Here is a 12,408-nt window from a genome sequence, read left to right on the forward strand (position 1 = left end):
TTTAATTTTTGATAAATACTGCCTTCTGAAAAGCTTAAGGACTTAAAGTGACTCCTTTAGTACTAAAACTTCTACCACATGTTAAAGTGATTCCTGGCACACTGCTTTCTTTGTACCTTCGATTATTCTGAAGAGAGTAGACCCGCCCTTTCTCACCCTTTCTGGTCCTTGAGCTCTGCTTCTAGGCAGTGTCCTGTTTCCTGGGCACATACTGTGTGCTGGGCTCTGTCCTGAGTGCTCAGCTGGAACTTTGCCTTCTGCGAGTTCTCAACTTAGAGACACTACTCTGTCATCCTGCCACATCAACAGGAATTCTTATTCCAGCCCTGTTACCTAGGATATTTGTTACCAAGACTTGGGCTGCTTTTTAGTGTATATTATAGCCCGTTTTATAAAAATATTTTTATAGTATTCTCAGTACTAATAATAATGAGCTCTTTGGGCCATTAAGGAGAATGCGTTTGAGTCAGTTCCAGGATGAACCTAGAGCCAAGTAAGTTAGAAAGAGAGAAACAAATACCATATATTAACACATATATATGCAATCTAGAAAAATGGTACTGATGAACCTATTTGCAGGGCAGCAGTGGAGATGCAGACAGAGACGAAAGATTTGTGGACACTGGGGAAAGGAGAGGGTGGGAAGAATTGAGAGAGTAGAGTGGAAGCATATATATATTACTGTATGTAAAATAGATAGCCAGTGGGAATTTGCTGTGTGATGCAGGGAGCTCAAACTGGTGCGCTGTGACAGCTTGGAAGGGTGGGCTGGGGTGGAAGGTGGGAGGGAGTTTCAAGAGGGAGGGGACATAAATGTACCTGTGATTGGTTCATGGTGACACATAGCAGAAAGCAACACAATATTGTAAAGCAATTATCCTGAAATTAAATTAAAAAAATATTAATGAGCTACTCTAGCTAATTAGGGGTATCATATATAAAGATGTGTATTAAGATATTATAGAAAGTAGACACTTATGGGCCAGTGTTTTTTCTTCAATACAGGAATGGGTTGGACAAGTGGAAATAAGTGCCCTTTCTCTTCTGTACAGGTAAGCCCTGTAATCACATAGGTAAACAAAAATAAAGCCAGTGGGAAGTTAACATGCTCCATTGTAACGCAGTTGTTAAAATAGCAGAATCACTTACAGATCTTCTAGAGAGATGATTTCCTCCTTTCTCAAGGCTGCTAGCGTTGAATGGCTAGAACAAGGGCAAAGCACCATATTGTCAGTTTTACAGCTTTTTGTCTGATCAGGGGAATGCTTAATTTTTTCTTTTCAAAATGTCTTTATAAATTTCATCTCCACGCTTTCTGTGGTTTTGAGGTCTGCTTTTAGAATTATATCTGAAGTTATATAGAAAATTATATTTAAAAGTTTACTTGTTTAAAAGGATACTTTTTGCTTAAGTATGTTGCCGCTTAGTTATCCGTTAGTGCCTTCTGTATACTGCTCTTTCTCCAGCACCTAGAGTGTTGCTTGGTGCACTTGACTCTTGAGTGAGTGAATGAATGAAGGACTGAGCCTCAATTTGTGAAGTGTATTTCATCAGAAATAATTTCTAAATGTTATTTTCAGGAAAGATTTTATAATTTACCAGAAACCAAATGTTTCTCCTTCACAAGTAACTGAAAATAATTTTCCTGAAAAGGTAAGAATTGTTCTAAGTTTTTCTAAAGGATTTAAGTAAAGGAACCACTCACTTGCCATCTTGACTGCCTGAGCTATAATTTTTAAGTGACTTTTTTTTTAAGTTCTTATTAATCATTTACAAGTTTTATTATTTTGTACTTGTTTTTCTGCACAAATGTTGAACTCTCTTGTGACATTTTATTAGAGAAAAATAGTTGAGATGCCAGTGTATGTGATTGACTAGACTATTACTGTTTTACATCAATGTATACATTAGATAGAAACATAACTTGTGAAAATAGGTTCTACTGTTGCATCCAGAAACACTTAACTGTGAAATATTTCCCATTACAGAGGTAGTTTACTGGGTACGTTGTTATTATCTAGTCACCAGGCAGAAACAACTGGAAAATGATGTAAAGCCCAGAAAGGAGGGGGAAAACACCACGATTCATTACTAGAGAATTTTGTTTTCATGATCTGCATTGGGTTACGCAGCCCAGGTTGAAGTGTCTTGTCACCACGTTTATGGTGGCAAGGGGAAGGGAGCTGAGGTAAATATGCCTTCGTAAGGACTTGTGGGTGTCCGAGGTGCCTGGCTCTGGATCTGGCCTTTACAGTGTAATTTTTGGAATATGATGTAGTCTAAGCAAAGTCAATGTGCGTTGCTCTTTGCATAAGTGATTGATTATTTAGAAGGTACATGAAGCTGTAAAGCAGAAAAAAATGTACTTTTGATTCTGCTCCTTAGAGGTAAGCATCATTAAAGTTTTAGAATATTTTCTTACAGTCTTCTAACCCTTCTCTTTCAGTAGTTGAAATAATTTGTTCTTACAGATTGTGTGTGATTTTTATGATGCAGTAAGCGTTTCCCCAAGTCATTAGGAATTTCTGATTCCTGGCTTTGTATCCATTTCAACGTATGGATGTACCATGACCACATTACAGCTTTAGGTTATTTCTAAAACATTCTATGTGGAAATTTATTAACTAGTAACTCAGATATTAGAGATGTAAGTAGCTGTGTAAATGTTGTGTGTAAAGGGCTGAAGGATGTATTCTGTTTTTTCCTTTCAGGTATTCCTGTGTTTTTCAAATGGAAATCACTATGATATTGTCTATCCCATAAAGTATAAAGAGAGCTCGGCTATGTGTCAGTGTAAGTATCACCCTTGTGTTGGTTTAGAAATTTTCTTCCTAAGCTTTATGGTCTCGAGCAAACAACTCAGGGCAGATACACTGTTTTGTTGTGTGAAAATATATTTCTGAGAACTTTAGGTTACCAAAAATCTTAATATAGTAAAAACTTGTTTCAATAGGAAAAAGGTGCTAGTAGATTAGAGTTTGGCTTGTAAATACGAAGTTATATTTTCCTGTGGTAATCAGTATCATTAATAAAGATTTGTATGTTTTTAAAGCTTTTAGTGCATAGCTTGAAAATCTCAATGATTCAGGAAATCAGTATTTGTATTTGTCACCTGACCAGGGTTTCTTGACCTTTTGCTATTAATATATAGGGCACATAATTCTTTGTTTTGGGGGTTGTAGAATGTTTTAGCATCTATTATGCCAATAGTGGGCCTTCCCTGGTGGCTCAAATGGTAAAGAATCTGCCTGCAGTGCCAGAGACCTGAGTTTGGTCCCTGGGTCAGGAAGATCCTAGAGAAGGGAACGCCAACACACTCAGTATTCTTGCCTGGAGAATTCCGTGGAAGGGGAGTCCGCGAAGTCGCAGAGTTGGATGCAGCTGAGTGACTGACCTGCTGACATGGCAGTAGAGCTCTCTCTCTCCCCTGTGACAACCACAGATGTCTCCAGACATTGCCAGGTGTTTCCTGGGAGGATAAAAGCCACTCCACCTCTCCCAGTTGGGAGTGACTGCTGTGGCGGCGCCTTCGTCCCTTATTTATCTCCTTTATCATCTGTTCTGACGAAGTGCACATGACCTGTACGGAGCACTGTGCCGGGCACGTGACAGCCTCTCCCCTGTTCTTTAGCTAAGGGGGACCAGTAAAGACAGCACATGGCGCCGACCTTTTCAAAGCTGGAATGTCCAGCTTTTGATTGACTGAAGCGGCAGAGAACATATCCCAGGATGCAGACAGCCAAACGTCACATCTCAAAACAGATCAGTTCACAATTTTATATTACTTGTATTTAATGTATTGGTGTATTTAAAGCTAACAGTAATACAAAAAGGTATCACAGCTGTGAGCCAAAGTTGATAAAGTTCAACACGCACAGTGAGCAATGACTTAACTATGGGTGTACACACTGTGCTAAGCCTCTCCGTACTGCTTTCATATTTAATCCTAGCACAGTGAAGTGCTCTTATTCCAGCTGTTCTCATGAAGAAACTGAGAACTAAAGAGGTCATACAACCTACCCAACCAGAAGAGGCTTGGATGGAAAACTTAAGGAACACTACGTTTGCTAGAAAGAAGATACCTTTTCATAATGGACTAAAAAGAAACCATCGTAAAATGTGTTCTCAGCAACCACTGAAGCATATTGAGACAATGTTTCTGCTTTACAAAAAGAGGAAAACAAAAACAAACCTACACTCCAGAAAGCATAGAAATATATTACCAAATGCCCAGAACCTCTGCAGGAGTTCGGGCCTCTCATTTGTTTTAATTACAGCAAATCTTATGAAAACAAGTGCACTAAGAATTCATCACAGTGGTATCTACCCCTCAAACGAGTCCCCAAGAGACCCCCTTTCTCACCACCTTGTATCTACCTCAGTATCATCCAGACAACAGGCAGTGATGATTTTGAACTAACTGACCGCAAAGACAGAAGTCTAGTTGCTCTCTAGGTAATTTTCTGGTTAAATTGTGTTATTGATCATAAGGTGTTAGAAGGTATTTAGTTAAGGTTTTAGAAGCTTGGGTGTCTCAGTTTTATGTTAGAACATAAAATTAATGCTGTGTAACATCTCTTTCTTGTTACCTGCAGCTCTGCTTTATGAATTGCTGTACGAGAAGGTATTTAAAACTGACGTCAGTAAGATCTTGATGGGCCTAGACAGCTCTGAAGTAGCGGACGAAGACAGCAGTGAAATATCAGATTCAGAGGATGACAGTTGCAAGTAAGCGTGGCTTTGCCCTAAAGTACCTTTGTAGTGCCGTGCAAGGACACAGCTCAGCAACTGTCTTTCATGGGGCTGCCTCACTTAGGTGTCACGGTATTTCTAAAGTACAGCAATCTGCAGCAGAAGTTTCTTTTTTCCTGCCGCTCCTGTTACCTCATTTCTATTATGGGACTGTTTCTTTCGGAATTTGATTTTTTTTTTTGTTTGTTTATTTTTGTTTGTTTTTGGTAAGCATCTATTCCTGCGTAATCATGCGTGTATCTCTGAAATAGAGTTGGTTCTACCTATGTGTGTGTGTGGGGGGGTTCCCTCATTGCTCAGTTGATAAAGAATCCACCTGCAGTGTGGGAGGCCTTGGTTCGATCCCTGGTTTGGGAAGATCCCCTGGAGAAGGGAAAGGCTACCCACTCCAGTATTCTGGCCTGGAGATTTCCATGGTCGCAAAGAGTTGGAAATGACTGAGCGACTTTCACTTCATATGTGTGCATGTTCTAAAGTTTTCAGGTTAGGCTGTCAATTGCTCACATAACCAGTGATGAAAAATGGCCATTTTGACTTCCTTGACTTTCTTTTATTGTTTCTTTCTTAGATAATGCCTCCCCTTCTTTTTATGTAATACAAATCCCAAGTTGGAATATAAGTATATGTCAACAGCTCTGGATAATAATATTATTTATTTGTGTTTGTTTATGGTGTGAATAAACACCTTTTAACTTAGAGTCTGAAACTTATTTTTCTTTTCCACTGAAGACATACACGGTAATGGCTAAGAGCTTGGGCTGTGGACATTCTGACCTGATTTCATTCCTGTGTTCCTGCCAACTAACTGAACTTAGGGCAAGTTGCTTAAAGCCTCAATCCCATAGATATAAATGAGGATATGTCAGTCTTTCTTTAAAGTAGATAATGTGTAAGAATGAAATGAAATGTACAATGCACAGCCCAGTTCCTAGGTATAGTGTCCAATGTGTATGAATTTTTATCAATGATATTAAGAAATGTACTTTGTGTGTTCTAAGAACCAACCAATTTCATCCTCAGTGAAGCTAAAAGTATATTATTCCTTTTTTATGAGAGTATGAGTGTATCCTGTGATGTTACGTACTGTGAAACTAGAGGAAGATGAAGCCTCAGGATATCTAATTCTTTATTAAAGACTTATAAAATATATCTCCTTGTATCTGTAATTCCACACATTTCTTGAATTAAATGATTGGTCCTGATTGAAAGTTTGATTGACCACTGTTTCTACGTAAGAAATGAGCCAGATTAAAATCTGGGTCTACCATTGTAAATTAATCCTAGAATTGATTAAGGGGCTTTGCACAGATGGGAATTTTGCTGCGTGGTTTTCTCCAGGTGCCCAGTGTGATTAAGGCATGTTATAGAGCAAATGGGAAGCTGGGAGGGAGAATGATGACTCGGTGGTTTAGCTTGTCGCCATGAGTTGATGTGGGGGGACTTGAGCACATGCCCTGTGGTTGGTGCTACTGATGGCTTTAGCAATCCGGGTCTGGGATGGCAGCTGGCGGGTGAAGTGGAAGAAGTGCGGAGTGGAGGCTGGTAAGCTTGTAGAGGTCTGCCAGGGATGGTGTGTACATTGTCGTGGTCAGTTTTCCTCTTTATACCGCATTGCTGTAGCCCTGGGAGCAGGAAAGCCTTTCTGATGAGTTTTTTGTTGCTTTATTAAGGTTTTCTTTACTAGTGTCGTGTCTGGCTTAGGGAAGACAAAGCTTCATTTAGGGGAGATGGGTCCGTAATCATGGCAAGACAGATAGGCATGGTATCGTAATGAGGAGAAAGCAAGGACGCCACTGTGCTTCTGTGCCTGGATTCCTTTCACATTCGTATCGGTGAATCTGGGAGGATTAGCAATTAGGGTGCTTTTTAAATCCAGACTCTAGATAGTGGGAGTCTCTTAATTATTGCTGCATTTAGGGGTGTGACTCCTAAAGACTAGAGATTGATTTATGAAGGAGGAGGAATTATATGACAGAAGAATCCAGGTGGCTTCTCACCTTCTCACCCAGTCGTGTGCCATCGCTCTGCCCAGCCTCACCAGCCTCTTGGCTGCCCCAGGCTCTTTGCACTTGCTTCCCGTCTGCTTGCAGTACTAAACAGCCTATGGTTTGCTTTCTCGTCACCTTTAATTCTTAATTCAAAAAGACATCATTCTTTATCCCATTTTTTATTATTTGAGCAGGGCCTCAACACTGTAGTTTTTCTATCTTTCTTCCCCCAAAGCACTTACCAGCGTTAATGACGACTGATAACTTATTTAGCTTGTGTCTACTTCACCGGATTGTGTATCTTGTAGTGGGGTATTTTGTTTAATGGAGCCTCATCTATTGATGGACTTTCCTGGTGGCTCAGCAGGTAAAGAACCCACCTGCCAATGCAGGAGACACAAGAGACGCAGGTTCGATCCCCGGGTCTGAAAGATCCCTCTGGAGAAGGAAATGGCAACCCACTCCTGTATTCTTGCCTGGAAAATCCCGTGGACAGAGAGTAGTCTGGCGGGCTACAGTCCCTGGGGTCACAGAGAGTCGGACACGACTGAGGGCACACACATACGTACACACGTATCTATTGATACATTTTTGAAAGGAAGTTTTTACATTCAGTGTTTTTATAAACTCAGTTACTCTATCATCCCACATTTCACAGTTTATTTCTGTTCCTGTCTTCTTGTTGATTAAGTCAGTACGAATTACTGATAAAAATCTTTGACTGGAGAAGGAAATGGCAACCCAGGCAGTATTCCTGCCTGGAAAAGTCTATGGGCAGAGGAGTCTGGCGGGCTGCAGTCCTGGGGGTTGTATGGCTGAGCACGCATGCGTGAGGAGAGTGGAGGAGATGGGTTGGTAGCAATAAACTGGTAAACTTAAAGGAAAAAAAACTTTGCCTTATATGTATATACGCATATGCACATGTACACTCTGTTTGTGCTTACATACACATGTGCACACTTCCGTTTGCTTGGGCTCCTTGGAATATAGTTTTGACTTTGTGGACTATAACTCTGAGATTTTTCTGTGAGGTTAGAGTAAGTGAAATGTGTGTGAACATTTTTGTACTCCTAATGATACCTGTATTTCTTCCTTTGCAGGAGTAAACCTACCACTATTAATGATGTGAATGGATTTAAAACTTTGTCAAGTGATCAGGTATTTTTATTTAATGGTTTTTAACTATCTCTTCAATATAAGAAAGCATACAAGTTTATAGCCTTAATTTTTTTTCTCTTTTCTGGTACATTTTCAATAGAGTCAGGATCATCTCGTAAAATGTGTTTTTGGTGACTTCCTAATTTTTAAAGCTTTATTCTTTTGATTTTTCTCTTATACGTATCTCAAACATGTTTTAAAAGCATTTCTTTGTTGATTGGGCTTCTTGACTTCTTTTACTTAGCGTCCGAAAAGCAGTGGAAACTCTCCTAGCCTCCCTTTGTCTAGAAAGGTTCTTAAGTCGCTCAGTCCAGCAGTCTATAGAAATGTGGAATATGAAATTTGGCTGAAGTCTAAACAAGGTGAGTTAAAAAAAAATCTGTATTTTCCAGAAATTTACTTTGAGGCCCTTGAAAATGATTACATCAACTTGATATTATGCTGATATTCTTTACAGCTCAACAAAAACATGATTATTCCATTGCTGCTGGCTTACAGTATGAAGTTGGAGATAAATGCCAGGTAAGTGATTATGTAGAGGAAGAAAAGATTTTACTTGAAATCTTCCTTATTCTAATAGGAACTAAAAAACAGCTCAAGTTTGGATGTGTTGTTAATTTGAGATTTCAGAATATATTTTATCATGTATACATTTTAATAGTTAAAAATATTTAGCTTCTGAATACGTTACCAAAATCATGTATATCTAAAACTGTGCGACCCTTCACATGGTCTTTAAAGCAGTTCAGTCTTTGATAGTACTTGCTTCAAAGACGTAGCAGTAACCTTTTAGATTTTTAGATATTTTCTTCATAGCTGGCAGATAATGTACTGACATTGATTCAGACTTGACACTACAGGTCAGTTTGGTTTATGAAAGTGATCCTGGAAATTTTTGATACAACACGTAGTTCTTTTGTTGGATTGAGAAAAAGAAAGGGAACAGTTAGAGAAGTTTTGCCTTTTACTTTGAATAAGCTGCTGCTCTGGGCTTACTGCAGCTGACTGTTAAAGGGGAAAGTTGAGTTATGTCAGCGTTTCTTACATGGAGTGATATTGCACCCCTGCCTCCCCTCTAGCAATGTCTGCAGACATTTTTGGTCATTGCACCTGGGAAGGTACTACTGATACCTAGTGGGTAGAGGCCAGGCATGGTGCCAGACATCCTAGAATGCATAGGACACCCCCTCCTTCCCCACCCCTCCACCCCCAACACACACAGCAAGGAATCATCTGGTCCAAAGTGTTACTAATGCCAAGACTGGAGAAACTTCTGTGAAAAATTATGACTCTTTCTAAAACAAAAAAACCCCCATACACCAAAAATATTGTTATTTGGAAGATAATTGTCATCAAGAATGGTTCTCATAAAAAGTGTTACCTTTTAAAAACTATTTTGAAATCGCCATTGACAGACATTTCTTCTTGACTTGTGGAGGAAATAGTCATTCCTTCATGTTAAAGTGGTTTGTGAAAAGTATCTGGGGGACCAGGATTGTTTCTGGGTATCAGTGACAGACTTTACCTTAAGAACTTTGAGCAGTGTTCTGATTCGAGGGTGTTTTGAAAGTAGAGGAAGAGGATGTGATTCTTTTAAGGTTGTCAGAAATGTGCTCTAAGCACAGAACCGAATCTGGGAATCTTTTACTATAGTGATTTGGGGAACTTGGCAGAGAACAAAAGAGAAGAGGGCCCACCCTCCCCACCCTCCTCAGTAGAGAAGAGAAAGTACTTAGTTTATACTCTCGCTAAAATTGTTTTATTCATTATTTTAAACTGAGCATATTTCATTTGAGCTTTCAGTTCTTGGTAAAGCAGAAGGTAAAGCAGGTACTTGTTTTAATTTTTAATTTTTTAGAGTATTTTCCTTTTCTACTACTTGACTATTTCACTTGGATAAAATTTAATTGAAATTTTATTACGGAAAGTGTGAAAGTGAAAGTGTTAGTCATTTAGTTATGTCTGACTCTTTGCAACCCCATGGACTGACTGTAGCCCGCCAGGCTCCTCTATCCATGGGATTCCCTAGGCAATAATACTGGAGTGGGTTGCCATTTCCTCCTCCAGGGGATCTTTCTGACCCAGGGATCAAACCCAGGTCTCCTGAATTGGCAGGTGGACTCTTTACCATCTGAGCCACCAGAGTCTCAGACTCAAAGGTGACTTTTATTTACTCAGTTCAGTCGCTCAGTCGTGTCTGACTCTTTGCGACCCCGTGAATCACGGCACGCCAGATCTCCCTGTCCATCACTAACTCCTAGAGTTCACCCAAACCCATGTCCATTGAGTTGGTGATGCATCCAACATCTTATCCTCTGTCATCCCCTTCTCTTCCTGCCCTCAATCTTTCCCAGCATCAGAGTCTTTTCCAGTGAGTCATCTGTTCTCATCAGGTGGCCAAAGTATTGGAGTTTCAGCTTCAACATCAGTCCTTCCAATGAATACCCAGGACTAATTTCCTTTAGGATGGACTGGTTGGATCTCCTTGCAGTCCAAGGGACTCTCAAGAGTCTTCTCCAACACCACAGTTCAAAAGCATCAATTCTTCAGCACTCAGCTTTTCTTCACAGTCCAACTCTCATATCCATACATGACTGCTGGAAAAACCATAGCCTTGACTAGAAGGACCTTTGTTGAGAAAGTAATGTCTCTGCTTTTGAATATGCTTCTAGGTTGGTCATAACTTTCCTTCCAAGGAGTAAGCGTCTGTAATTTCATGGCTGCAGTCACCATTGCAGTGATTTTGGAGCCCCTCAAAATAAAATCTGTCACTGTTTCCCCATCTGTTTCCCATGAAGTGATGGGACCAGATGCCATGATCTTAGTTTTCTGAATGTTGAGCTTTAAGCCAACTTTTTCACTCTCTTTCACTTTCATCAAGTTTTAGTTCTTTTCAGTTCTTCTTCACTTTCTGCCATAAGGGTGGTATCATCTGCATATCTGAGTAAGCATATAAATGTAGTTTCAGTTTTAAATAAAAATTAGCTTCAGAAAATCTTTTTTATTGTTCAGCTCTTGAGGAGAGGGAAGCAGTGTCCTGCTGTGACCAAAGAATGAAATGTCAGCTTGAGGGCTTGGAATGGGCAGCTGCTGACCCTCCACCTCTGGCTGGGGAGGATGACTGTACTGTGCCATTTCAGTACCCATCCAGGAGTTCTGGTGTTCTTGAGTTCTGGACCAAGTCCCCCTGTGGATGCTGAGGGCTAGTGGTACCGATAACTGGAGATGGTTTTAAGCAAGGCTGTGTCCATCCAGCTGCTAGAGCAGGGTTGGGGGCGCCCTCTGCCAGAAGGAAAGTAAAAGGCTGACTCTCCTGTCCTGGTGTGCCATTGTGTAATAACCAACTGTATTTTAGAGAGACGATGCATCTATTTTTAGGGAGCAAAAAGGTCACATTTACATATTACAACATTTGAAATACTGGAAAAGTGAGAAGATAATATAATTTCCATAGCAGGTGCTCGCCTTTGTTGAGCGGTCGCTGTGTACAGGCTGGTGTCTTCTGTATGCATCGTGTGTGCCTCATTGCGCCTCTGTGGTGCCTGTGATGCAGACACTATAATTAGCCCCGTCTTGCATACGAGCGCAGTGAAGCACCAGATAAGTTACTTGCCTGAGGTCATATTGCTGCTGAGTAGAAAAGCGGGACCTGGAATCCTGGTGTGTGTATGGTGCCACAGCCCTGCCTTCAGAACCTCGACAGTTTAGAAAAAACATGGAAAAGTAAGCAAAGGAAAGTATTTTGGAACGAGATACACAGGTCTGGGAGATCAGAGGCATTATGGTATACTCTTTTAACTTAGTTTTGTTTTTAACTATGTATGTTCATCGACGCTTGAGTTGAAAATGAAATGGCAGTTTAAAAACGAATCAGGTGACTGATTTTTCTTTGCGAATTTGTTCAACAGGTTAGGTTGGATCACAATGGAAAATTTTCTAATGCAGACTTTCAAGGGGTTCACTCTGAGAATGGGCCAGTTTTGGTCGCAGAACTTGGAAAGAAGTACGTACTGTTCGCAGCTAAGGTGTTAATCCACTTTCTCTTCCACTTAGCCTGATGTAATCATGAGCATTTCTAAATGTCCCTGTGTATTTGCGAATTCAGTTAAATGTGTTGCGGGTGTATACAGAAATATACTTTTTTAGATCTCTTAGAAAAATAGTTTGAGTTCAAATTTAGTGTTTATGTGTTATGGTACTTTAAATAAAAGATACTTATTTCATTGCTTACTGTTTAAAATGTGCCATTCTTGACTAAGGCAGTTTAGAAAATTAACCTATTTTAACTGAAGCTTTGGAGGACAGGGTCAGTATTCATTTCTGATTTCATTCATTGCTGCCTTGCATGTAGTTTTCAGTAAATGATTATCTGGTGGAGTGAAATTCTTGCCACGATACAGTGTTATTTTAGAGCAACTTTTGTTTCAGCTGCTGCAGCCTTTATTTGAGGGAAGGGTAGTAAGCTCCACCTAGACTTTACCATGGCGAACTTCAAACATACGCAACTGAG

At 40.0% G+C, this 12,408-nt stretch overlaps 1 protein-coding gene across 1 annotated transcript in view; it reads left to right on the forward strand.

The window, feature by feature from the left end:
- OTUD4 (OTU deubiquitinase 4) overlaps positions 1-12,408 on the forward strand; it is a 42,263-nt gene that overhangs the window by 10,700 nt on the left and 19,155 nt on the right. Inside the window, exons 4-11 of the mRNA XM_052654622.1 lie at positions 1,006-1,052; positions 1,581-1,653; positions 2,712-2,793; positions 4,596-4,728; positions 7,841-7,898; positions 8,143-8,260; positions 8,356-8,420; positions 11,807-11,901. Of these exons, the coding sequence (XP_052510582.1) occupies positions 1,006-1,052; positions 1,581-1,653; positions 2,712-2,793; positions 4,596-4,728; positions 7,841-7,898; positions 8,143-8,260; positions 8,356-8,420; positions 11,807-11,901 (671 nt within the window). The remainder of the gene's footprint in view (positions 1-1,005; positions 1,053-1,580; positions 1,654-2,711; positions 2,794-4,595; positions 4,729-7,840; positions 7,899-8,142; positions 8,261-8,355; positions 8,421-11,806; positions 11,902-12,408) is intronic.

The sequence above is a fragment of the Budorcas taxicolor genome, chromosome 17 (assembly GCF_023091745.1).
Source record: "Budorcas taxicolor isolate Tak-1 chromosome 17, Takin1.1, whole genome shotgun sequence".
NCBI lineage: Eukaryota > Metazoa > Chordata > Mammalia > Artiodactyla > Bovidae > Budorcas > Budorcas taxicolor.